The sequence below is a fragment of the Pleurodeles waltl genome, chromosome 1_1 (assembly GCF_031143425.1).
Source record: "Pleurodeles waltl isolate 20211129_DDA chromosome 1_1, aPleWal1.hap1.20221129, whole genome shotgun sequence".
Classification (NCBI taxonomy): Eukaryota; Metazoa; Chordata; class Amphibia; order Caudata; family Salamandridae; genus Pleurodeles; species Pleurodeles waltl.
The window spans coordinates 146,508,882-146,536,016 of record NC_090436.1 but is presented as its reverse complement, the minus strand read 5'-3'; the positions used below and the strand labels follow the sequence as shown (position 1 = coordinate 146,536,016).

At 41.5% G+C, this 27,135-nt stretch overlaps 1 protein-coding gene across 1 annotated transcript in view; it reads left to right on the top strand.

Moving 5' to 3' along the window:
* The window catches only part of CFAP53 (cilia and flagella associated protein 53), an 85,507-nt gene that overhangs the window by 46,829 nt on the left and 11,543 nt on the right, over positions 1 to 27,135 (top strand). Inside the window, exons 5-7 of the mRNA XM_069219223.1 lie at positions 7,896 to 8,114; positions 13,794 to 14,010; positions 22,965 to 23,067. Coding sequence (XP_069075324.1) covers positions 7,896 to 8,114; positions 13,794 to 14,010; positions 22,965 to 23,067 — 539 coding nt within the window. The remainder of the gene's footprint in view (positions 1 to 7,895; positions 8,115 to 13,793; positions 14,011 to 22,964; positions 23,068 to 27,135) is intronic.

The following is a 27,135-nucleotide window of genomic DNA, read 5'->3' as shown; positions in this document are numbered from 1 at the left end:
TAACGAGATAGGCAATTACGAAGACTGTGTAAGCTAAAATGCTTGGCATCAAGGTACACTGGTAAAGGAAATGTCATCCTCAAAATTGGCAGTTTGGGTAGTACATGTTTGACAGTAAAACTGCACTTCAGTATATTTTATTGATTCGGACACTTACCCAGTGGTAAGTGGTGGGGTGGGGTGGGGTGGGGTGAATGAAGTGCCCACCACTTCCAAAGTAAATAAATAAAACAACCCTCCCTTCAAAACCCCAAAGTAAACCACCTCCAAAAGCCCAAAATAAAATACCCCCTCCCTCCAAAGCCCAAATAAAAACATAACATTAACTACAAAATAAACACAACCACTACACTTGCATGCATTACATACTTACATGCATTACACATTTGAAATAAAATAAAATAGCACTTACCTACGGATTGCACGTCCTCCTTGGTGTTTTTCTGCTGTCTCTCCTGTCCATTAGCGGAAGAGATCCCCTAACCAATCCAGACACTGCTCTCATGCTGTTAACCAGCATGAAAGAAGTGCCTGGATTGGTAAGAGTGGGCTGGTTGGACGCTCCTTCAGGCTCTGGAGGCCTGGCTTGGTCTCCTCCCATCTGTCATAAAACAGCTGAGTGGAGAGCTTCAGAGTGTGCTTGTCACTTTGGTTGGCACAAAACAGCCAGCCAAAGTGACATGCACAATTTGGAGCATCCAGTCAGCCCTGCTTCTGTCCTCTGCTGCTAATTGGCAACAGAGGACACACCCAGCATGTTTCTAGGCTAAGGGCTTGTGCTGCTGCAGTGCACACTGCGCTGGTAAAAATAAAATGGCAATTAAATATTTTAATACGTGGCTTGCAGTGGGTGGCGTGGGGTAACGCTCCCCCGCCCTCAAGAAGAAACCGCTGCTGCATTTACCAACAGATAATTTACCAGCCTAAAGGTATGGATGGGAATCAGTGGTGAAATTGCACAATTCTGTTATTTGTGGGTTACAAGCATTCTGACATCGTTACATCAGCTAACCTAATATTGTACGTGAGGTTTGCAACATACATCTGAATATCCTCCACCTTGTCATATGTATCCTTGTTGCACCTGCCTCCTTTAACTTCATGCATTTTGTAGCTATTTCAGCTCCTCTTTAGAGGGCCTACGACTTACTATATCTTTGTTCTTTGTTATTTGTTATATCAGGTTGTTCTCAAAGTGAAATGTTCTTTCTACTCCTGTCGTAGTAGTGGGTTTCGTGTCTTCCAGTTTTCCATTCACTCTTTTTGTATCCCCTCTCGATAGATTCATACCTTTTATTCAGCTGGATAGTCAAAACCTGATCCTTTTCTTTAAACTTTAAGGGCCATATGTACGAACACATTTTCCCATAGACACAAAATGGGCAAAACTGCTTGCTACATCTGGCCCTAAATGTCCTTCCCACCCACCCAGTTACCCTACCTTAGCTATATTTCTTCTGCAATGTCTCTACTGATAACTATTAATTTGTTTCAAGGTTGGACCAGATGACCTACTAAACAGTAAATTCTAGTGCATTTGTTCCGATTCCCACAATAACTATGTATACAAAAAATAAACACAATGAATTCAGTGAATAATAAATCCATATTTCTTGAGAGTTCTAAAGACCTGACTAGAGTTTCTTTGTGGTGTGTTGACAAGAGCTTACAGTGCCACATCCTCCTGTAAAACATTATGAAACTGATGGAAATAGAGAATGTCCATGCTTGTGGAAGAGATCAAATGGAGGTCAGCAGACACTGGTATTAGTGAACGGTGAAGAGCTAAGGAGAAAGTTATATCAGTGCCAGGTTGGGACGGTCCCATATCTGAGGAGGGTGATGGTGAAGGCCGGAGCAGCAAGTCAGCTGACAGGGCCACTGCTGACCGTGCAGTAATAAAGACCGAGTGGTGGAGCTGGATTGGCTGCTGTTAAGGCCTGAAAGAGACTTGTATCTCAGCCCGTCTGGAGGAAAGGACAGGTGACATCTCACTGACACCTTTGTTGGTGGCTGAAGTGGATAGTTGGCTTGTGAGAGGAAGTGGTCATTGGTGTTGTGGGAGAAGTGTCAGGGAGAAGTGGTACCAAAAGGGGACATCAATGCCTAGGATTATATGGAACACAGGAAAAGGGGACCCCAAGCACCACACTTAATTTTGGCAGTGAACAGGGGCAGAAGCTGCACACTAATGGAGCACTGTAACCAAGGCGATTGAAATTATGTGATTCTGAGGCCCCTGCAATTTCTGCATAATTATTTGTCGCATTTGTTCATTGCCTGCTGCATAATCTGCAGATTTTAACAACAAAAAAAAAACAATTCTAATTGAAATGGATCAAAAGTGACTAAAACATGGCAAAACATATTTCTTCGCAGTAGAAGGCCCTTCGGAAAGGTTGAGTGGTCATCTTTCAGTTGCTCATTGCTGCATTTGAGTGTGAAATCTTTGCCCAGATAGTGCTAACGTGTAAAAATTAGAAAACAATGATGTAATACTATCCCAATATGTGCCTCATTAAGCTGTATAATTTGCCTTTTCTTGCCGCATAATTTGGTTATCCACTGCCACACAGTTGCAGCCCCTTTTCAGCATTGAAACTAAGGGACTCTGTGATAGGGGGACTGAAAGGCTGTTGACCTGGCATCAGTGCAGGGACTTTCATGAACTAGGCGTTGGTAAACTAGCTGCACTGGAATCATAAAGAGTGAGTGACTGTGTCTGACTTGGGTTGGTGGTTGGGGCCCTGCCGTCTCTGAAGACATATCTTCATTGTTTGAAGAGGGAGCATACCACGACTTTGTGATGGGAAGACACTCCAAAGTGAAGACGGCCACAACATCAACTCAGCGGCTATTAACTGTTAGGATCAACATGTTCCCCACTACATGCTTGCAAACAGAACAACAGGATGGAGAAAATTGACAAACTGGAAATCTTACTGCCAGACATAATGTTGACCAGCAACACATCGGAAACCAAAATTGACAATTTGAGGATGCACCAGGGCTTGCTCAGGGCGATCATAGGAAGATGGCGTAAGGAATCAGTGGGATAGATACCGTCACCACAGACTTGAAACTAGCCACATATGATCTCTAGAAACCAGTGAGAGACCTAAAAGAATGAGTATGTTACCTAGAACATACATAGAGCAGGGGTCTCTGAGGAGTGGGCCAGGAGGAATAATGTTCATGTGGTGAGCGCCTTCCATAGAGGATTGAAGGAAACTGCACCATCACACGCTTGGAAAACTAGCTCAAACAGTCAGTCAGACCTGAAGACCTGTCAACTTATTTTGCTTTGGAGAGAGTTCATAGAACCCCACCTGTGCCTCCTCCTTGACCAGTGGTGGCAAGGTTGCTGTACTAACAGGATCAAGCCCACATGCTACAACAGGCACACAAGAAAAGTCACATCACTACTGAAAACCATAGTTATGATTTTTCCTTGATTTTATGCCTGCTGTGCAGTGACAACACCTTTTATTGAAGTCATCCAGGCTGATGTTCTTTATAAGCTCTTTTTTTTTTTTTTTTTTTTTTTTTTTTTTTTTACTTCCGCTTTCCTCTAGATCCTTATACAGCTACAGTTGCACAAGGTCTAGCTTCCACTATTGTGCTTGTTTTAAAGCAAAATCTGTAATTCTTATTTATTATTATTATTATTAATTGTTCCAGGCTTATGGAAAATTTTATTTGATAGTTCCTCTCCTAAAAAAGACTGTCATCCCTTCAATGAAGTCCAACTGCCTCCCCATTTCTCTTCTCTCTCTGATGGCTGAGCGGATAGAAAGTGTTTTAACAAGCACTTTCTGCTTATTTTGGGACTGTTCATTTTACTTGTGTACATATGAGACTAGATTAATTTGCATGCTCTCCACATATGTATGCCAAGATACATCATACTGAATATTTAACCAGAACCTTCTAGGATCACATTCAATTGCTCTTCAGATGGTGCCAGGCAAAAGCGTTAATTCCAAATTTGGCGCTAAAAGTCAAAGCTTCGGACAATCAGGTATTTAAATACGCCATAGGTGAGGCCATCCAAAGCTATTTTAATGGAAGTAGAGCACTGCCTTGTCTGGACTCATACAGTGGAAAGCCTTCATGGCAGCTACAAGCAAGCACTTATTAAGACAGCCCTAGGGATAAGACCAACATTGATATAGGACATTGTCTAACAAGAACAGGAGTTGAGAGACCTTGACAATAGGCCTGGGCACTCAGTAATCGATCACTGAAGAGAGGGAATGATTAGCGCATCTCACAGAGAGGCTGAGAAGCTTTGATTATAAGTTGCATTTAGCTAATGCCCATAACAAACACGATAAAATAAGGATGTTATTGACCTGGTTGGCGAGCCCTGATAAAAGAGGGGAACTAATACTTGGAGTTCAATGGTAAGAGCTATAATAATGCATTTGAAAAGTGAGATAAATTGTGCTTTTGGTGAGTATTCTGAATAGTTTCAAAAGCGGTTATGATCAAGAGGGGACCACAACAGGGTCCTGGATACTTTTCGATATTGCATCTGAACCACTGGCAAGCAGGTTGTGGCATGGAGACGTGTATCAAGGAATTACCACAGCAGGCACAACTCATTGTGTTTCGCCATATACAAATGATAATCTTGTGTTTTTGAAAGACTAACTTAGACACCATAAGAACGGGTCGGAAAAGTCTCCAGATTGAAAGCCAACAAGAATAAATCTGAGGCATAACCCATATGCCAAACCCCATAAGATGGGTGGATGCTTCAAATCATTGACCGACTCAAGCAGGAATCAATTACTATATGATACCTATTGTTTCGTGCTTGAGCGTATGATAACTTCCTATACATTTCCACCCACACACTATATAATACTTAAAGGTGCAAATTCATCTGACAGAGGCAGATCTATTAAATGGGAGCATGAAGCCCTGTGATGGCATCACTTGGAGCTGGCATAGCATTTTGCAAGGCTTTGCCTCTCAATCACTGGGAACAATCACCATCTCAGAGAACTATCCTATTATTTTGCAGTTCCATATAGAAGTGAGTATTGCGCCATATCAACACCATATCGTTGAATCTGACCTGGGGCACAATCAGGCACAGAGTGGTTTTAATAAACTCAGTTTCCCTGTAAACCTTTAGTTCTGTGACTGCTCCTGAATTGTATTATCTAGCCGCTTAGTTTTAGTGGGTAACAATATGGATGAAAGACTTACCCCATTAGGGAAATACCTAATAGCCCTAACCAAAATACTGCTGAAGCTCAAGAAAAGGTCAGAGGAAGATTACAGGCTTCTAAGTGTCTTCAGATATTGCTTGGTGTGATACCTACAAAGGAAATGCACACTAACACCTTACACTCTGGAGCTTCTCTTTGTGATTGTACAGCCTCTTCATCATAGAGAAGGACGCGTGTCATGGGAAGAAAAAGCAAAATAAAGTATTTGTACAAAGGGGAGACACTGACAGAATTTTGAGGACTGCTTTGAAACAAGGACCCACTGGAGGGGCATTTTTTGCTCCATGGCTTTGCCAGTCCTGCAGTGCAACAGTTGTAGAAGATGGGACATAATGAGCTACCATTTCATCAAGGGCTTAGAATAATGTGAACCACCAATGGCAGACATAAAGCTGTGATTCCTGTGTATCACAGTCAGCAACCAGGCTAAATGGTCACTGGACACATTAGAAGAAGGCTGGGGACGTTTACTATTCACTGCTCAGAAAATCTCCAAAAACACCTGAATTAAATTAATTTACTTCTTCCACATACATCCGGCATAAATCACGCCCAAGATAATCAAATACTAATGAGGTGCACAAGCAAAGTGTCCTGAATGTGAGAAGGAAGTTGTGGACTACTATAACCTGGAATTTCCCGGAACTAACAGTATATTGGGGGAAGTTAATCAACAAGACTACTGATAGGAGCATAGCACAGACACCTGAGGTTTGCATATGAGACAAAGGTTAAAAAAGCCATCAGCAAATATACCAGCTTGTTTTAGTGTTGGCAAAACAGCAATTTGCAATAAGCTGGAAAGCAGCTGTTAGGCCCAATCTGAACACATGAATAAGGGAGTTATTAAAATGAGATAAGTGTCAAAGTACATTGACACACATTGAGGTTAAAAGGGGAAAAAGAAACCTGGACATGCCTACACTATGGCCAACAGAAGTTATGGAGAAGCACACTCAATAGCAGTCCAAGTAAAATTATGAAATAGAGATGGGAATACTATTCACTCCCCAAAGAATTGTTTTCTGAGTTACATATCACCCTTTTAGGTTTCTTGTACATAAATTCAACAGGTAAATCCAATCCAATTGATCATTCTTTATTTCCTGATCAACAGCTTAAAAGGACAAGAACACAGCCAACGTGTTTTGTCCAATAACAGCGGAACATCTTCAGGGCTGTTAAATTTGAATTTTTTGTCATGTATTTGTTTTTATTTTAAATATTATTGTAGAGTAATTTTATATATTTTAAATGTAGAACAAAAGAGAACTTAACTTAAATGCAGTCATTTTACTGAAGTTTAAATTAGTAAAATATTAGGTAGAGAATTAATTTAAAGCCATTTAATTGTAATTTGATAAAACTTGTTACAATAATTTTTGAAGTTGTTAAAATATTTTATAATTAAATAATACATATTTTATTCTTGGTATATTTTTAGCATTACATTATATTTATTTATATTTCTAAATATTTTTAAATAATTTAATTTACCATTAATTCTTATGGGGGTTTTATTTTAAGTCTCTGTCTCAATTACATGCAATGGGAGAGTGTTGCAGTACCAGTGGGTGGCAATGTGTGATGCTGGACCAACTTCAGCTCTAACATGGAGTAATTAACTACTGTCTTTGATCCCCTTTTGATTGTAGTAACTTTAGAAGTGAAGTTTGTGAATAGGCATAGGCTTATGTTTTTTGTGGGTTGGTGCATGTCACTCCCTAAACCTCTCCTTCCTCCTCACTAATCTCTTCCAGTTTAGTCATATATATTCCATATTTTACAGCCACTCCCACTCTGTACCTCACAAATGTACTACTAAAACCTAAACTCATGTGCGCTGAGACTCCACAGTCAGGGGTGGAGATCTCTGCACAGAAAAATATGGGGGAGGCGAGGCATAGCCCCCCCGCACATGTTTGTGAACAGGATGCTCCTTTGTGCTGTGAATTCTCTACATAACTGTTATGCCAGGTCTTGTCTATGCTGTGAACAATCATTGACACCTTCACTGAAATGCATGTAGCTCGGTAAGCCTGAACCCTAAATGAAGTTCATCTTCTTTGTTACCAGTAATCACCACTATCTGGTATACTATTCCTGGCTGACTAGCTATACAGTTTAAAACCAAGGGGTGAGGCACCACAGACTTCGGTGAACGTTGCTCTGCACAACATCAAACCTTAATTTGTTTAACTGCTATACTAGAGTATCTAGTTCTGTGGATAGAAGAAAGATGTTGCCAAGGTTAGGTAATGGATGATGATGGACCAATGCCTGATTTACTACTGCTAAATAACTGGTGTTTTTCCTACACCCCTTAGACACTAATGATGATGTTATTCTGAGCAGATAATACTGGACCTGAGGTGTGACAGAAGCCTGTAGCATCACATGTGGGTGCTAGGGAATATTTTGTCATGGATGTTATGGCTTTATTTGTGTAATCTTTGTATGTTTTCTGGAGTCTATGCACGGAGAATAGCTCATGCAGGAGCTTTCCATACTGGCTGCTCACCAAGTCATCTGACCATATAAAGAAGGTCACCACACATCTTTGCAGGTTATTGTATGGAATATGTTTAAATTTTTCCATTAAAATTATATTAACTAATAATTTGTGCTCGTGATTGGCCTTACATCTTGTAGGCACAGCAGAGACGTTTATACAAAATGGAAGAAGAACGTGCTCAGAGAGAGAAACTTCAGAAGCAGCAGGAGACAAGGAACATGCTGGATAGTACTCTGCGCTTGAAGATGAAGCGCCTTGCACGAGAGCAACAGGAAGAACTCACTCTTGACATGAAGATCTTGGAACAGCTACTTCAGGACACAGAGGATGAAACTCTTGGAAATCAACAAAGAAAAGTAAGCGGATGCCATTTGACATATATTCATGTGTTTGAAAGCAGTGCTGCTGGTGATGCTGCTCAGAGATATGTCAGCAGCTTACTGAGATATTTATGGAAAAGATTAACATTAGCCGTAACCTTGTGATTTCTGTTAAGTTGCTTTTTTCTTGAGATTCGTCAAACTCCCAGAGCATGTGCATGGAAATCTGTGAAGCTTGTATATTTGCATGGGCGTGCTTCGACCTAAACGAGCGAAAATTTCATGTTTGCCTTTAGGTTAATATAAAATACACATTGATTTTTATTTTTTTGCCACCTATAAAATATTAATTAACATGGGAATAGCCCTGAAATAAATGGGAGTGATATTTTACACCCATTTACTTCAGGGTGTATTTGGCACCAAATATAATCCTCAATTCGAGTGTGAAATCCCCTGGGGAGATTTGTAGCCATCTATTTTCAGGCAGAAGTCCAGCGTTCTAACCTCTCCAACTGACAGTACCACATCAATTTCAGCCGTAAACCATCCTTTTGTTTCTAGGTAAGCATGATCTAATGAAATCCGAAAACAGTAATTATACAATTGAAATGTTCACACAATTGCCAGTATGTACAGTCAGATCCTAATGGTGAGAATTGAAAAAACAAGTGGATAATTTATTAGAATCTAGTAATGTAAACAAACTTTACAAATCTGATTCCAAATAAAGAAGGCATCTATTACTTCATGTCCACAAATGTAATCAGTGCAATTGCTCATCAGCCATATTTGCTGTGTCTAGCAAACGCATAGTATACATGATACCATGCCAATGTCCAGATTCATTCTGCTTCAGCTTGAAAACGTAGTAAGAAACTGAAAATGTCTATAAAGAACCTATTCCAAAGTATAACTTTAAACTGACAAAACACACTGTCTGTAACCATTAGATGGGCAGGTGTTCTCTCTGTTCTCTGTTGTAATGTGTTTGGATATTTCTGCTGGTAACGCTACTATTTATGTTGATAACTCAGTTCTAAAATATTTACACATATTTAAACACCTATACAGGGTAATCATTCTCTGATTCTGACCCTTGTGGGCATTCCACCAGGTTAATGGAGGCCCTGGCCTTAGCCAAAACCAAGGCATTAGCCAAAATCATGGCTTCCACTCTTGTTTGAGGATTGCCCAAGAACTTTACAAATCATTTCCAGGCAGGAGGAATATTGCTGCCTTCAGCAGCTCTGCCAGTGCGGTGGCTCACCTGACACCAAACTGTCAGAGCAAGTGCTATTTTGTTGTACCTGAACACAAGTGTTTTATTGTAAAGAAACAAACATTTAAAGTGGGTGTTTCTTTCTTAAAAACAACAACAAAAATGGTTCTGCTGTGCAGGGAGCCTACTTTCATTTTGTGGTTTGATTTCCCTGCCAGGGACCTCTATTCCCCATCCTACTTATGTCATCTACCCTGAATAGGGCAATAGCCCTGTGGTGAACTGGACCAAAGGTTTCTGACAAGGGATCCAGCACAGGCCCAGCTGTCGGAACCCTTGTGGTTCTTCTGCCTCTAAATGCTCAGAGGAACGGTTTCACCAAACTCTAAATTACCTTCATATATACAATCTCTTTTTTTTAGGTTTGGCGTGTGAATGGCCTTGTGTTGTCAATTCTTTAAAAACATACAATAATAACACGTAGAGAGAGAGTTAGGGCTTTGGAGTACCACATTTAATTGATTTGGCAGTATTAAAAATAAAAAACAACTCTATAAAATTGCATTTAGTTGCCATAATAGCATATAGAAAAGGTCCAACACAGAGAGCCTTCTTTACTATGCTTGTTGTTAGCAAGACTTCTTGGAACGATTAAAATAGTAATTTTCCTCCTATTAGGTAGCCTGCCCCTACTTGGAATGTAGATATTTGGTAGCAATTACATCATTAAGAAGAGTAAGTGAACCCTATTTTTTTGTTCTTCAACTGAACCATATGCAGTGTTTCACAACAATTGAGTAGTGTTAAGGACACATCCTTCTTTTTTTTTATCAAAAGCTGTCTCAGATTTTCATATCAATCCAATAATTTAAATTCTGGTATTTTTCAATAATCCTTTTTTCTGAGAACTAGCATGACTTCCTCTAAACAGACTACAGCTAGATGGATAGTTTCCTGTATTACCTTTTGTTATCAGTTGGCTAACAAAGCCCTTACAGATAAACCTCAAGCTAACTCGATGGGTATTAAGGCAGCATTTGTTGCGTGGATGAAAATGATCCAATAACAGAAATATGTAAAGCAGCTACTTGCAAATCTGTTCATACTGTTTCCAAGCATCCCTGCTTAATTTTAGCCAGTGGTTTCCAGTTAATTCTCAACACCGGCACTAATGACAATCCACCTTATGGTGGCACTGTCTGCCTAATTTTGAGATGACCAAAACAACAGTGCTTAATTATTCAATATACATTAAAAATGACAATTCAGACTATTGCACGCCATTCCAAAAGCTTTGTCTGGCCCGAATAATCTGAATTGCAACCCTTGCAGGAGTGTGATGGTTAGTAGCTGTATTGGCACTGTTATTGGCAGTGCTGGCAAGAGCAATGAGTGGTGCAGGCTTCATTGGCTTCCTGAGAAGGGCTATGGCACCTATAAATTAAGTACTGCCATGCATTATTGTTTGGACACTGATTCAAGAGCTGACTCTTAGGGCGATTAGAACGTGTCCTACCTCTTGGTAGAATACCACTGGCATTTTTTCTGTTTTACAGCTTTGTGTTGACACCCGCAGATTAGGGATATGCTTGCTACTCTAGTCTGTTTATGGCTATCAGGGAGGATTCTACGATGCAAAAGAAAATGTTACTTGTATTCCATGTTCTTCATCGTAACTATCCTTACTGAAGTCATAAACAACCTTCCCTCCTCCCCTGTTGTCAATACATTTGTTATTTTAAGTCACTTATCACCACTCAAAAAGAACTGAGGGTGTAAGGTAAATTGCCAGTACAAAGCAAGCTGGGATGCTAGCTTCTTAAAGTAGCAGTGTATTTGTATTTTTCTGTGCAGCTTCTGCACACTTGACCTGACAGGCTCCTTTTCCTTCATTTGTCTCATTCTGCATATAGCTAATAGGTTTTTAAAGACTGACTACTACATTTAGTCAGGTGCTGCAATGTGGTCATATTCTATGAAAAAATGCCATTTAATGGTTCAGACAAATTCAGTAAAAGCAGGCCTAGTGTTTTCTTAATGGAGGCATTGCCAGTTCTATGAACATTGAGGTAACAACCACCATTAAAGGACTGACTTTTAATGATTGAAGAGAAAGAGTCCTGGGGTCTCCGCAAATGCAAGGGTATGTTTATGACATCTGTGAGGATATAGACAATTTAAAACTAGGGATACACACTACTAACATTTCCTTCTGGAATCTGAGTGATCATCGTCAGCCAAAGGAACAGCACCCTAAAACGTAGGGTGCAAGGAAAATAACCATGTGTCTCTATTGGGCTGTATATTCAGTAGTATAGGCATAGGCCTATCACAACATGCAGCCTTTTCATGCGCCACATGCTTTCTTGAATCTAGATGCAACAGTTGTCTTGGGTTTATCATGGGGGTACTGGCTGCATACATCTGAAGGTCTAGGGCTGACTTGTCTCCTCAAGTCATCCTTTCTTCATCTTCAGACAGTTGGGTCCTGCTCCAGATCCTGCTCTTACATGTACAGCTCCTCACCGCTGTGGGAAGTCTGGTTCTGTGATTCCCAGTGGTACAATAGCATGGTTTCTTCCCCTACCTAGTTTAAAGGGAAACAGTAACATAGGGTGTTCTTGTAAGATGTCACACCAGGCTGGAGCTGCAGAGCATCTTCTGAAGTCAATAAGCTTAGAAGGTGAGGGAGTATAGTAGTTATCTTGAACTTGGATGCATTTTGCAGAAATTGCCAATTGCATCAGCTGCTAGGTTAAAAAAGAGTACCCCAATTATAGAGAGCCTCTTGGTGGACATGCTTCCTAGGTTTACCACAAAGTAGAGAAAGGGTGAAGGAGACCAACTATTCAGAAAATGTTTATTCCATGGGAGGCAGTCCAGTTACTTTCAGTGAGGAGGTTTTTGAGATGTCTAGAGCATCCTTTTGCAGAGCACAACAGTGGCAGTTTCTACACCATAGACAAGCTGCACATACTGCCATGAACTGGCAGGGCAGATGCGCCTCGATAGGCTGGCAGCACTCAGGAGTGCTGCAGGAGTGATTTGGACAAGCTAGGGCTGTACTCCAGTTACTTTCCTCAGGTCTTTGGAGCATCTCAGGACTGTTGCACATGCCGGGCATTATGACTTTCCCAGCCTTGAATACAGTTTAAAGGGACATGTGTCACAGTGCGGAGAGGAGAACCCAGGCCTCTACAATAGAGTCCCATTGCAGCAGTCCTGCAGCTGCCTGGGCCATGGGTAGGATAGTGACATATTCAGAAGGGGCTGTCGGGACCACAGCCAATCTTTTTTTGGTTGGGCTGGTGAGGATGATGAGAGATTGAATGAGCCTGGCAGAGCTTGCTCAGAGCACGCCTAACATCGTGCATGCTCGGCCACCCCTTAAGGTCCCTCTTGATGCACCCCTTGAAACCTCCTCTTCTCCTCTCTCTTTTCCACCCCAAACCCTGTCTTACTAGTTCAGAAAAGTCTACATATTAAGAAGAGTTATCCGTATGACTTTGTGGATTGCTGTTTGGAAATCTTGGTGTTTTGAGTCAGGATTTCTTTTTCAGCTGCACAAAATGTTTTTGTAACTCTAAATAATAAAGGTGTGAAGAATTGTGTGTTTTTTAGTGTCGTGGTTGAATGTTTTAGTAATATTTTATTAAACCCATTTAATGATGACTGTAGTAAATGTGCATGCATCCACAGAAGCCAGCTTTGAATGCATTTATAATAATTAAACACACTTATTCATACATGGTTGCAGTGGATTCATGGTGACTGTCTCCAAAAGGATTTGTTAAAGTAATAGAAACTGATTTCTTTGCACTGTATGCATGCTGATGTGCACACGTGGGTGGTCTTCTTGAAGTGGGGAAAAGTCAATTTTAAAATGGACAACTGCTCTTAGCACGGCAGGTGCAAAATATCTTTTAAAAAGTAATACATTTAGAGAGGGACTAAAAAGGTTGCAGCAAGCTGGAAGGGGTAGGGGTGAGGAAGCAACAGAGAAGCAGGATGTGGAGGAATAATTGTTTTTGTTTTAAACTACCAGGATATGAAAGGATGAGGTAGTAATGGATGCCTTGGTTGGGGGGGGCACAGAGAGTGAGCAGTGCAGGGCAAAGTTAATGGTGAAGAAGCACATGGGTTAGAGAACAAAAAAACACATGCACTCCCATGGACATTTAAAGTAAAAGAAAAAAGTAGTTCCCTGTATGAAAGCACCAACAGCTGGGGAAGGATACAAGTCACCTAATCAGAACACTGAGTCATGTTTGCTTCTGGGTGAGACTAATCCAAGAATCGGGAGGAAACTTCTTGAATCAAGAGGAGACAACTGAGATTGGACACCAAAGCCATCCAGACATGAGCGAAGGGTTCATCCAAAAGCCCTATCTATGTATATCGGAAACCGGTGTGGCCAACAGACGGCATAGGTCTGTTATATGAAATAAATTAAAAAGTCCAAAATGAGAATTCTGTGCATACTTGTTTTATAGGAGGAGATGCGCAAGGAGCAGCAGATCTATCGAGACTACCTAGCCAAGCAATTAGAGGAGGAGAAACGACAGGAGAAAGAAATGGACAAATTGATTGAGGCAGAATTGCAGAAAACCTGGGCCAAGCGTGCAGAGCAAATGCGGTTAGAACGAGAAGCCCGTAGCCGCTTAATGCAGGAGGTCATGGAAATCCGCCATCTACAGATATGTGAAAAATGTAAGAAACTCTTCAGAGTTATGTTTTTATACTGCATGCTGCTGTTTTTGGTTAGCAGATAAAGAATTGTATACTCCTAGGATTTATTATGCAAGAATTGATCATGTGAAAGTTTACCACAAGAAATTATGAATCTTCTAAATTGAAGGATTAAGGAAAAAAGACGGATAGATGTATAGTTAAACAAAAGTGTCTGCCATGGACTTCCACACTGTTGTATCCATTAATAATGTCACAGATGGTATAAAACAAGTAGCCATGTATTTTGGTTCTATAGTATGCTTTATACATTCTGGAGGCATGTAACAAACCATGCCTCAAGGCTCAGTGTTTTTTAAATGTTACCAGAGCCCAAAGACAGCCAGATCCATCATCCCTTACCCCGAGGTTAACATGGCATATAAACACATTTTTGTATAATCTTATACCTGGAAATTACTTAGAGGTTTTCATATATATGCATGAATAATGTGTTTGAAGCCCTTTTTTTAAAGCACTGGCCAAACATAATATAAAGGAATATATATACTCCTTCCTTCCTTTTTCTTCTTCAGAAGTAATGAAAGATGGGTACTTTTGCAGAGAGTTTTTATTCATTTGATTTGAAATACAATAGAGTTCTACTTTCATTGTTTTAAAACATTTTCCACTTTTTATAACCATTTTCACAATGTCATTACTTTTCCTTTGTAGTTAAAGCCTACTTTATGTTTCCATTGTACTTGATACTCTAAGACAAACTCATCACATGAACACCTGTTGAGTTGTAAGTCTTGAAAACTAGAAATATATATATATTTGTTTTAACAAACACTTTTCATTAGCATTTTATAATTTGTGACAAATATAAAGCTGCCCTGGTACATAAAGGAACATATTAATGCAGTTCCAAAAGCTGCAGGGAGCTGGCCCTGCACTATACAACCTTTACCCAGGGTGACAGTGGGGCAGCACTTATGAACTAAATATTATGTTAGTCTAGAGAAATCTGCATATTAAAGAAAACATTCAAGGGACAAAGGTCCTGCAGTACACTAACAGTGGTTGTCCGTTCCCATATGTGCCCCTGTGTCCATATCAAAGAAGCAAAATGCTAATAAGCTCTAGGGACAGTTAGGTTAGCTTTCAACCTCCACATCAATGTTACACATATCGAAGTGTGAACCTCCACAGAAGAGATCTCAGTAGCCATAAGCCCAGATTTCCCCTCACCTATATAGTTGCACCTGGCTACCTATTGAGAAAAGAACATCTTCCAAAAGCCTCTGCATGGATCATAAATCACTATGTTGTGTGGCAAACAGACCACTATCTGAACAGCTCACTTCTGTCAACAACACCAGGCTCTTCAATCTTCTACCTCTTGCGCTATGAGAGTACCCAAAGTTAAAAGATCTCTGCACAGAGGCAGCTCCTTACCAAACATGCAGAACCTGAAACTCTCATCCACTGCACCTCTGTATCATGAGCAGTCACTTTCAGTTCCAAGACCCTTAAAAACCTGGCTGCTCACTATACAGTTTCTTGTGATTAGGCTTTATCAGTGTCTGGACACCTTAACGGTAATTACAGGCTCTATCAACTGTTAAATAAATCAGATCTTAACACCTAAGAATAGGGTCATTTGAGGGCCATTAAAAATCCTAAGATTCCAGAGCAGGAACTAATTAACTATTGCTTGAAGGTGAATTGCACATGTTCTAATTGTAATTGTATTTATATAGTGCTTACGACCTCTGACGAGGCATCAAAGTGCTTTCCAGCGAGTAGCATGCTACTCTGGTACCCAAAAGGATTAGTATAGGGAAAAATGAGTATAGTATCAATATTAGTACAGGGAGGTATGAGTTAATTTGAGCGAAGGACATGTGAGTCTGTGCCTGGATTGAATAGAATAATGGGATAGAATAGGTAAGAATCCAGAAGTGTTAACTGGGAGGTCATAGTAGTAAGATGAGGTTTGGGATGAGTAAAAGAGAGATGAAGGAGGGAAGAGTCTGTAGAAAGGGATTAGGGAGATCCTAGGGTTTAGGGTAAACCAAAGGGGTGATACATGAGGTAAAATGTAGTAGGGTTGTTTGGGAGATCATAATAGTAATGTGAGGTTTGGGGTGAGCCGGAAGGGGTAGAAGAGGGAAGAGTCTAGGAAGGGTTATTTTGGAGATCGTAGTAGTAGAATGGGTTTGGGATGAGTCAGAGAGTGGAGATAGTGGATAGATTGATAGAGGTATAGGTTGATGGAGAGAATAAAGCTTTCGAGAGAGTAATTATTTTTTTTTTTTATTTTTTATTCTTTTTACATTAGGAATAAAGTAATAAATAGATTTATGATTAAATAGTAAGGGAATATATGTGTAAGGAATATAATATATTGAGATTTAAATACAGGCTTTCAAGAGTTGCAGTATTTGAAGTTAATTTATTTGTGTACTTTTAGAACATTATTTATCTTTCCTCAATATTTCAATAGTGACATGCTTGTAGATAAATAGTTAAGATAATATTTACCTATTGTGATAGATAAAATAAAAACAGAGACTCACAAGCGTCTAATCAAACAACTTATATAGAAACTATGCAATGACCTATGAAAATGTTAAGCGTAGGATAATATATATATATATATATATATATATATATATATATATATATATATATATATATATGCAATTAGACAAGCTGAAGCCATGCCGGTCTTTTCAACAAGAAAGAAATGCCTGGAACACTTCCAGCACTGGCTGCACCTACGAGGGTGAAACACTTCTATATTTTTCTCTGCTGAAGAAAGGATTGACCTAGAAACACGTGTCCAGAGATGATTTTATAACCAAAGGCCTGGAATAATGAAACTGTTTAAAGAAATCCACTGTGAGTTGCTGGCTTTGCTTTTTCTTCCCGTTTAATTAACCTGTTGGGAGTGCGCTTTCACATGAGGACAACTTCGTTTTTGATATATATATATATATATGTATATGTGTATATATATATATATATATATATATATATATATAAAAAACATCAACGTTGCCAGACATCCGAGGCTGCTAATTCAGTAGCGGTCTGCGCGTGGACCTAGCCATCCACAAATTATTTCCAACATTCCTCCTGTTGTGTGCAGAAAGTTCCCGGACACCAAATGGAAAGCCAAAATGCTTTTATTCACCAATGCTTCCTCCCAGTACAACGCGTTTCAGCCATAGCCTTGATCACGTACCAATTGAGAGTGTCTTGCACACCAACTATATACCACAACCAGCATACACATAAAGATAAAAAGAGGACTATGGGATTGCATGACTACCCCGCGTTGTGCAAATGTCAGCACCATCTTAAAATGTCCAATCTTAAAATGTCCAAAAAAGCCCATCCATAATGCTAAAAAAATGATCTTATAGTTACAAATGTATCGACATTACTTACTCTCTTTGAACATTAATTACTTAAAATCATTTAAATAACTTCCATATTAAATATTGTTAATATCCAAAGTATTCCAAAAATTATAAAAGCATAGTATTCACTGGATAGAATTATATTCCTGAACATAAAAGTGCGCATTGGTGTACAAATGTGGCTCGGTTTGTTTGCTTATATGTTTTCAGATGCATACAAAGACAGATGTAAAGTAAGTTTCCATGAATGTTTCGCCATTCACAACCCCCTTAAGAGGCAGAGGATAACTTACTTATCTGGTGAAAACATGTCTAAGCAATGGAGTGGATGCTAACGTGGGGAAAACCTTGGGGGAAGGGTTGGATACACTTTGTGTCATACATCCCCTCTGCATGAGGAGTTTGAACATTACATTCTAAACCGAATCAATTCATGATGGGGCCATTTAGTGCAGCTAGAACATGGTCATAGTGTATCGGTGCTTGGTAGTGCATCACCTACCAATTTATACACAGAATGATAATGACCCTTGGTTCTGTGATGGGTTTGTGACAAGAAAAACTGGAATGGATGAGTACATTTGTAATAGCGGAGGTGAATTTAATTTTTCCAATAACACTGACTTGGACATATAATCATCAGCATTTAGGAGGGAATCCAAAAGTACACATTTGTTCAGGTTTTTCTTGTGAGAAGTGTGACTTTCCAGAGACACTTAGATATAAGCATAGCATCCACATGGAGTTTTCTTACTGCTCCCTTGTGCATAACATATACATTTGAATAGATTGACAGTGATTGAAATAGTGAGAAATGTCTGGGAAGGGCTGTCAGTGTAGAAAATACTCTTGGGCCAGTCTTGATTACTTGGGGTCTGTAAATGTGAGGATGAGGGTACCAGGAGTCCAGGTTGGCAGTGTCAACCATTTGCAGTCTTTGATAAACATTTTACGGGTACATTGCACAATCTTTTATATAGGTATTTTTACAAATTCTTTCTGGGGTGTTTTGAGTGCCAGCATATCCCTAATTAGAACCGTGAATGTGAGTAATCCTTTGTTCAAAGTAGGGAACTGAAGGGGTGGTTAAGTAGTTGATGGAAAGGCCAATACATCAGTCTAGCTCTAGCTGACACCCTTTGGAAGTATGAGTTTGCAAGACGCGTGTGGAGCAGGAGGTAGGCTGGATTGTATTTAGCTGCAGTAGGCACAGTCTGTGGCTCTACTAGACCAGAGATGTGCAAATATATATATATATATATATATTGTGAGACATTTATGAGGCATTTGAAATAATGGTTTGGTTTATGCTCCAAATGGGCTATTCTGAGACTATGGACAGATTTCACTTAACAGGAACTACGCAGTGGAATTATGTTGCATGGGGTAACGATCTATGTTTAGGCATTCATAGTTTGTCAGTAAATTCTAGAAAGAGTATGTATACCTAGTTGCCCACCTCTTGGTGAAGCATGGTGAAATTCTAAATACTGGATCATGCCTCCTGTAAAAACAAGCCTTGCTGACCCTATTACCTAAGGCTGTCTAGGAACACAGTTGAATGTTTGACTTATATTCTTCTTTTGCCTCCAATTGTGTCATATTGAGATAATTGTGAAGTGATCTTGAGGAGTGATAGGACAGGGCCTCTTGCCAAATGAGGACAAAACATGGCTTGTGTTGGTCAGTGTTGGGTGTTTGTGCTTGGTGGTAGACAGGACCACTCACGTGACAGACCATTAGGATGGAGAAGATAAGAGGAGCAGATTGTAGGCAATAGCTGTCCATAGTATCTTTCAGCGATCAAGAGTTGTGTGTTAATGTCTTCATTGCCTGAAGCACTGAATAACACATTCTAAAATTTGGTAGGCCACAGGCCCCATGGCTCCTTGTGGGCTGACCTTCATGGTTGGCTGTTGAGTAAAAAGGAGGCATACCTGGCCATAGTAGGAACAAGTAAAAAGGTAGGTATCAAGAAGGAGGGTAGGCATGCAGCCTCCATTTTCTAGGCCTTAGGGAGGTCTTCCCCCCCCCCCCAACTTTTTGCCTACCTCTTCACTTTTCTGACCTCTTTTTTTGCTGGCTTTAGGAGTCTGTGCACTTTACCACTGTTAACCAGTGCTAGCATGCTTGTGCTCTCTCCATTAAACATAGTAATATTGGTTTAGTCCCAACTGGCATATTTAATGTGCTTATACATACATAGTAAAGTGCACTAAATGTGCTTAGGGCCTGTACATTAAATGTTACTGGTGTGTCTACAGCACTAATTATGCCACCGACTTAAGTCGCCCTTTAACCATGTCTCACACTTGTCATTGCAGAGCCTGTGTGTGCAGTTCTACACTGTCATGTCGACCTGGCAAAATAACCCTTGGCAGGCCCAAACCTTTTCTTTTTATACCTCTAAGTCACCCCTGAGGTAGCCCGGGGACAATCCAGAGGGCGGGTTGCAATGTATTTAAAAAGTGGGACATGTACTTTTAAGTCTTACATGTCCATGTAGGGATTAACTCCTGAAGTTGTTTGTCACTACAGCAAGGCCCATCTCTCCCATAGGATAACATTGGGATTACCTTATTACATCTTATATGTATTTCACAATCTGGAGGAGATACGTTTTTTGATTTTAGTGTCTCTGGAATCACAATTTATGGTGAACTTATGGTGAAGTCGGATTTCAAATTGTAATTCTAAAAATGCCACTTTTAGAAAGTTGGCATTTTCTTACTTTAGCCATTTGGTGCCTTCTGCCTGTCTCTAATCACTTGTTTGGGGTGGGAGACAAATGAGCTTTGTTTATTCCCCCTAGACAGCCACATACAATGGGAGCTTGGGTATGACTTGATGGGCCATCCTGCCAGGATGGGAGGGAGGAGCTGGCCACAGCCTCACACCTACACCTGAATAGGCTGTGTCCTGTCCCCACTCAAAGGGCTGCCTAAACCCCCTGTAGTGAGTCAGGAAGGGCAGCAGCTCTGTCCACTTCAAAGGCCTGTCTTTGAAGACTCCCTCACTTCAAATACCAAACTGGGTATAAGTACTGGACCCCCCACACCACCAACTCAATACACGTCTGGACCTGTGACTACTCTAACAGGAAGAAGGACTGTTGTGCTGCTGAAGGATTGCCACTCTGCTGGACTGCTGCTTTGCTGGACCCCTGCCTTGCTGTGTTGCCTGCTGTGTGCAGTCTCCCTCCTGGGTGAGAAGGACAGGACCTGCATCACTTGAAGCCAGATTGGCTCCAAAGACCATCTGACTGGACATAAAAGACTTCAAACCAACCTTCTGATGCACCTGGTCTCTGCCATCTGTGCTCTTCCAAGTGGTGCCACCTCAGTCCTGGTCTCTTAGAAGTAAGGACCAAGGTGCTTGCTCCAGCACATCTCCACCATTGCATGGACAGAACCAGCACATCTCCTCTGTTGCGTGGACAGAACTGGCACATTGTTTTTTTTTTTTAACCTGCACTGCGATGCTTCCTTTGGTGGAAGGCCCCTGCTTTCCAGTCAATGACAAACTTGACGACGAACTCTGCGTCACAGCCACTGCGCTCATAGGAAGCAGTGCATTGCCTCGATGCCAATGGCACTTGCACCCGAACTCTATCCCATCTTGGGCCTGACGCATCAGCAGGGCTGCATGGGTAACTTCGATGCATCTCCTCTGCTGCGTGAATTGACACCGACACATAACTTCTGCTGCACCCCGCATCTTTGACGTAACCAGGATTAAGGTACTTTTGTTCTGCTCGCTGGGTCCCTGTATCCGGACTGTGCTCCATTGCGGTCAACCTGAACTTTTGACTTTGTCCCAGTCTGGCACGACCAGATGTCTCTGGTTGGCGCTTCTTGCTTCGAAGCACTAGTTTATTGTTTAGTCTTTAAAAATTAATATCTCAAGTTCTACTTATTGGATGTTTGTTGTTTTGGTCTTGTTTTGTTTAGTAAATATTATTACTCTATTATTAAATCCGGTGTGGAACCTTTTGTGTAGTGTTTTCACTGCTTTACTGTTTGAAGTGTTGCACAAATGCTTTACACGCTGCCTCTAAGTTAAGCCTAACTGCTCTGTGCCAAGCTACCAGACAGTGAACAAAGGTTAATTTAGGGTTTGCCTGACACTTACCCTGACTGGGATTGTGGTTGCTGCTTGACTAAGGTTAACACCCCCTGCCAACCAACAACCCAATTTCTAACAGTAATGCAGAAGAAGATAAGAAAAGGGAGGTCAGGGTAGAGATAGAAAGCGAGGGGGAGGGAGGGGACGTGAGAGAGAGAGAGTGTGTGAAAAAGAAAACGAGTGACAACGAGAGAGGTGAAGTCCTGATGGATAGTTGGCTCAGCACTACTCAGGAACTCACAAAGATTCCCTAAACCTTCTCTATAGCAAACACACAAACCACATTAGAAACAGATCTTTCACAAGCGTGATACACTCCAAAGTTCAGACTCTATACCGTGCTTATCAGGACCAAGTAAGGAAGCTCCAGAATTAGCGTCCCCACTACCAGGATACAACCAGAGAACCGAAAGAGTAGGAAACATTGGTTCGGTGGAGGTTTTGGTAGGTGAGCGAAAGTCACCTAACCATGGAGGAGCGACAACTGATAAGTATCATGGGATAGAGCCCTTCCTGACAGAGAGCTAACTACTCTGGGAAGCATGAGAAGCAAAAACACAATGAATGTGTGGGAAAGCCAAAAGTATGTGAACTGAGTTGAAAGCGAATAAAGCCCAAAAACCGCTGCTGCTACGCACAATACTCCATGCTTGCTGCCCTTTTAATGGACTCTGCCTCTCATAATCCAGATATGAATCCAATAGTTAGCTCTTCAAGCCTGAACTTCACAGTCCCAGCCATAAAGTACCTTGCTAATTTCTATTTACCTACTCTGCAGAGCTTTAATGCCTGTGTATGTTTGCAGCGTTGCTGAAACTTCTTGTCCTAGTTGGCTGAGAATATATTTCTGTAGGCCTAACTCCTGGAGATCCCAGAGTCCTAGGCGTATTCCTGACATCCCGATGTTGTTAGATTCTATTGAGATGGTCTATGTGTTGGTAGAAACTATTGTGGTATCCCTTGTGGTGTTACTAATTATTGATGTGTTCCATATGTTGGTAGAAACTATTGAGCTATCCCTATGGTGTTAACAACATCTGACTTCACCAAATTTTGCTCGTCCCATTTTAGAAGCAAAACTCACAATAAGACCTATTTATTGCACCCGGTAAATAACATATGCCATAGAATAGGTATTTAGCAGGTGTGATAAATATTGCACCAAACACCTGGTCATTATTTTAGGAGCTTTGTTCTGGGCATACCTAACTAAATAGTTCTGTTGACTTGCCTTTATGTAACTTTACAACCTACAGCATGAATCAATGGCTTCATATGCATCTGAGTTTATATAAAAACAGGGTCTGCAATTTCCCTTTGACTCACTTCTGTTAAATTTGATGCTGTATTTATGATCACATCATGCATACTTTATCCTAAGTAAATTACTTGTTTAATGCATGTTTGAAAATGAATAACAAATTTACTTTTTGCCAGTGGCAAGAAATGCAGGCAAACAGGAAGAGCTTGCCCGTGACCGAGAACTCTTACAAAAGGCTATTGAAGAGCACAAACAGCTGGAACTGGAAAGAACTTTACGGTAAGAGTCCCTGATGTGAAAGAAGTCTGGAGGAGAGTAAAATATCACTTAGAAAGGACTGAAATATCACTCATCTGTTGAAATGTAATCTTGCATGAGTTTATCATTCTACGTTTGGATGCATTGGAATTTTCCCATAACATACAGTGGTGATCTATGGTTCGTGCTTCAAAATGTCCCCTAGTGTTTAGACTGTTTGCTTACTAGGACCCACCACAATCTAACTAATGTCTGTCACATTTTTGAGATTATCAGTAATGTTTTTGTCCTGCGATCAATTCAGTTCCTTTTTAACACAATCAATGCATGCATGAATGAATAATAATCATAATTAAAAATGATAATGTTACAGTTTTATTGTTGCATGCATTATAGTTGTGCGGGAACAATTTTTTGAGAGGGTGTGCTGCTATCAATGTTACATTACTGAAGTCATAGGGACTGTGAAATATACAAGCGTAAAAAAAAAAAATAAGGGTAATAAACTAGCCGCTTCCATTAATGGTGTAGTATGTAGCCAGTGGTGCATTTTGGAGTGCACTGCTGCAAATTAAAGCATGGTATTGTAGTGCACTGTCATTTACAGACAGAATATTTACCATTAAAATGGTCACTAAATTTGAAGAGACATACAATTTTACTTAGAAAACTATAAATCTCACAAACAATGTGTGGAAATCCGTCTCAGCAAATATTTCATTTGCACACCACCAAGTTTATTGATTTGCTTTTATGCTTTTTCCATCACACTTCAAAATAAAAATAAAAAATGTGCTTCATTTGGGCATTCCTAACTGCTGAAATATTCTTGATTATTTGTACAGTTCATTTACACTTATTTAAATTTTATTGTGGGTTAAAAAATATGGCATTCCACAGCCTTTCCTTTCACACTCTATATACCCAAGCAAGATTTTCCCATAGTTAATTTTACAAAATCCTCTCACTTTGCAGCTAAAGAAAACACCAATCTTCATGTTAGAGAAAAAGCAGTAATTTGTTAAAGATATAGCCTAAGCCTAACATTTGTCCTGCCTTTGAAGCACAGAAAATGTGACAAGATAAACACAAAATTTAAAGGCATCTTTTTTGCTTATTTAGCCTGAAGTTCGGCATGACTATTTTGGTGATGGTGCAGTACACCCCGCATCCCAACTTCCAGCGACTATGATGCCTTAAAGTGTTTTTTCTTTTTCTGTATCATAGGATCGCTTTGACTTCTTATTATTCCTATCTAGTAGAGACTTCTAGCCGCAGGTTCCTTACCTTTGAATATCCCCTGGCGTTAGACTGGATTTGGAAGATATTCAAGAATAGTTCTGCCTGCCAGTAGGTGGTGTCGTTCAGCTCTGCAGCAGAAGTGACATGCGTGGCACCTATACGGAGGCTACCTCGACGTGCTGATGTCAGTTTCTTTCCTTTCTGCACCAGATAGCGAGGATCCAAATTGAGCTACCCCTCAGTGGTTTTGTAACTCGTCTTTTTTGACTTTTTGTCAACCCTTTTTGAGATTTTCTTCTCCTGGTATGAGAATGTCCCCAAGAAACTGTCTACTTTCAAAACCATATAGGGCCTGTCATAGGCAAATGTCGGTGACAGACCCTCGCTTGGTGTGTTTGTGGTGCCTGGATCCTGGACACAAATCTAAGGTGTGTGAGGTTTCCACGCCTTGCAACCCAGGGCCCTAAGGAAGCAGTCCCTCAAGCTCCTCGTTACCCGTAGTAGGTTGACTCTGTGACACTTGATGTACCATTTGCATGGAAGGTCAGAGGACCGTTCAGAGAGCCCCTCCGGACCTTTGTCGTCGCACTCCAAGTCTTCAGGGGTGTCGGTTAAGTCCCACAAGCACAAGAAGTCAAAGAAGTCCAAACACTATTTGACTTCCCCATGTCCCTTGAAGTCATCCAACGAGATGAGGGAGTGCCGGCACACCAGGCCCGGCAAGTCAGCGGGCTTTAACCTTGGTTCGCTCTGTGCTTCCCTGATTTTCCCAGAGCCGGAGCAAATCCGCCAGTTCAAAGAAGTTTATGAGGCCATGCACCTCATCTTCGGGCAGTCTGGCCCCTCTGGAGTGCCTTTGGCTCCCGCAGGCAAGGGAGGGCCCCCTCTTGGGTCCATGTCAGTGGACTGGCCTTTGGTGCCAGTTGGGCCCTAAGGACAGTTCTCTGGATTGAAAACTGAGCTGCCGGCTAGGCTGAGACCTTCCTTGGCTCCCGCTCTAGTGCCGACACCTCTGACGCCCCTAGGCAGCACCATCCCCATTGTTATTCCCTACTCCGACACAGAGCCAGATGGGAGTCATTCAACACCACATTTGGTGCTGACGGAGGCCATCCTCCCCAGAATGTAGCCTGTGTCTTATTTGATGGATAGGCCTGGTGAAGGAGACATTTGGGAGGGGTCTATGGACCGTTATGGTGAAAACCTAGTTGAGGAGGACAACTGGTATGAGGAACTGGGTTAGGCCAGTGGATTAGGCATCCCACCTGACACTGGCCTGTCTTCCCCTTACTATGGTTACGGAGGAGGGAGCCTCATTTGCAGTAGTGGTATGCAGGATGGATGAGGTCCTGGACTTTAACCTAGGCAGACAAGACTAACGTCTTGATGTAGGTGCTACATCTGGGAGTCATCCCCTCAGAAAACTTTACTTCCATTTAATGAAGCCTTATGGATGTCCTACTTGAGGCCCGGTCCAAGCTCTGCACAGGGGCTCCTGTGAATAGGACAATTGCCTGCTGCCATTGCCCTGCTCCTGGGGATTCCAGTTTCCTTACCTAGCACCCCACCCCGGAGAGCTTGGTGGTTCAAGCCTCCTCATCCCACATCCACCCTGGCACGTTCACTACCACTTCATCAGATAGTGATTCCAAGAGGCTGAACACCTTCGGTTAAAGAATGTTCTGTTCTGCCATCCTAGCACTGTGGTGGGTGAACACCTCATCCCTATTGGGCTGTTGTCCCATACTCTGTGGGATTCGTTATGCATGTGCTGCCTATGGTCCCGAAGGAGGCCCGGGCCATACTCTCTCAGGCGGTTGCTGATGGGAGAAATGCAGCTGAGTTCACCATCTGAAATGGACTTTACATGACTAACTAGTGGGCAGAGTGATTTCATCGTTGGCGGCCTTGCCTGAATGAGATCTGTTTTTTCAGAAGATGTCCAGGCTTCCCTCTTGGATATGCCCTTCGATGGCTCTCGCCCTTTTGGCGACGAGGCGGATTCACTGCTGGAGCACTTCAAGGACTGCAGGGTTACAGCCAGGTCCTTGGGCTTGTCTATGGACCCTTGTCATCCCTCGTCTGCACTGTTCTTGTCCACAGAAGGGGTCTCCAACTGCGCTCATACCCTCCCAGCCACCACAGCAAGCAGGTTTCCCAGTTTGTGTGGCCAAGAGCACAAGTCCCAGAGGCCAAGATGTGTGCCAGGTGGCCAGCAGTCAGGTCCCTCCTGCACATCCCAGGCAGCCGCAACCTCCAAGCCTTTTTAGTCCACCCTCAGACCATCATGGGCATCCAGTAGGAGACAGGATATGCTATCACCAATCTTCTGGTGGTCAGTAACACTGTTGGGTACCCCAGATACTCCAAAGGGGCTACTCCCCTTTGTGATGTCCTCACCCCATGACACCCTCTTACGATCAGCTGACGGAGGATCATCTCTCCTTGCTCCAATCATGAAGTGAAGGTTCTCTTGGCAAAAAGAGCCACAGAGAGGGTGCCTGCATCAGAAGTAGGTTGTGGTTGCTATTTTGGCTACTTTCTGGTGCCAAAGATGGACAGAGGACTTAGTCCAGCCCTAGACCTGCACTTTCTCAGCCTTTTCTTGAAAAAGGAGTTCAAAATGCTCACGCTCGTCCATGCTTTGTCAGCCCTAGGCTAAGGAGACTGTATAGTAGTGCTGGACCTGTAGGATGCATATTTCTATATCCCTGTCCTGCTACCCACAGGTGCTATCTGCAATTCAAGGTGGGCCAAGAGTACTTTTCAGTTTGCTGTGCCACCTTTCGGCCTTACCACACCCCTCAAGTGTTCACCAAGGTGGTTGCAGCTCATCTGCGGAGGTCG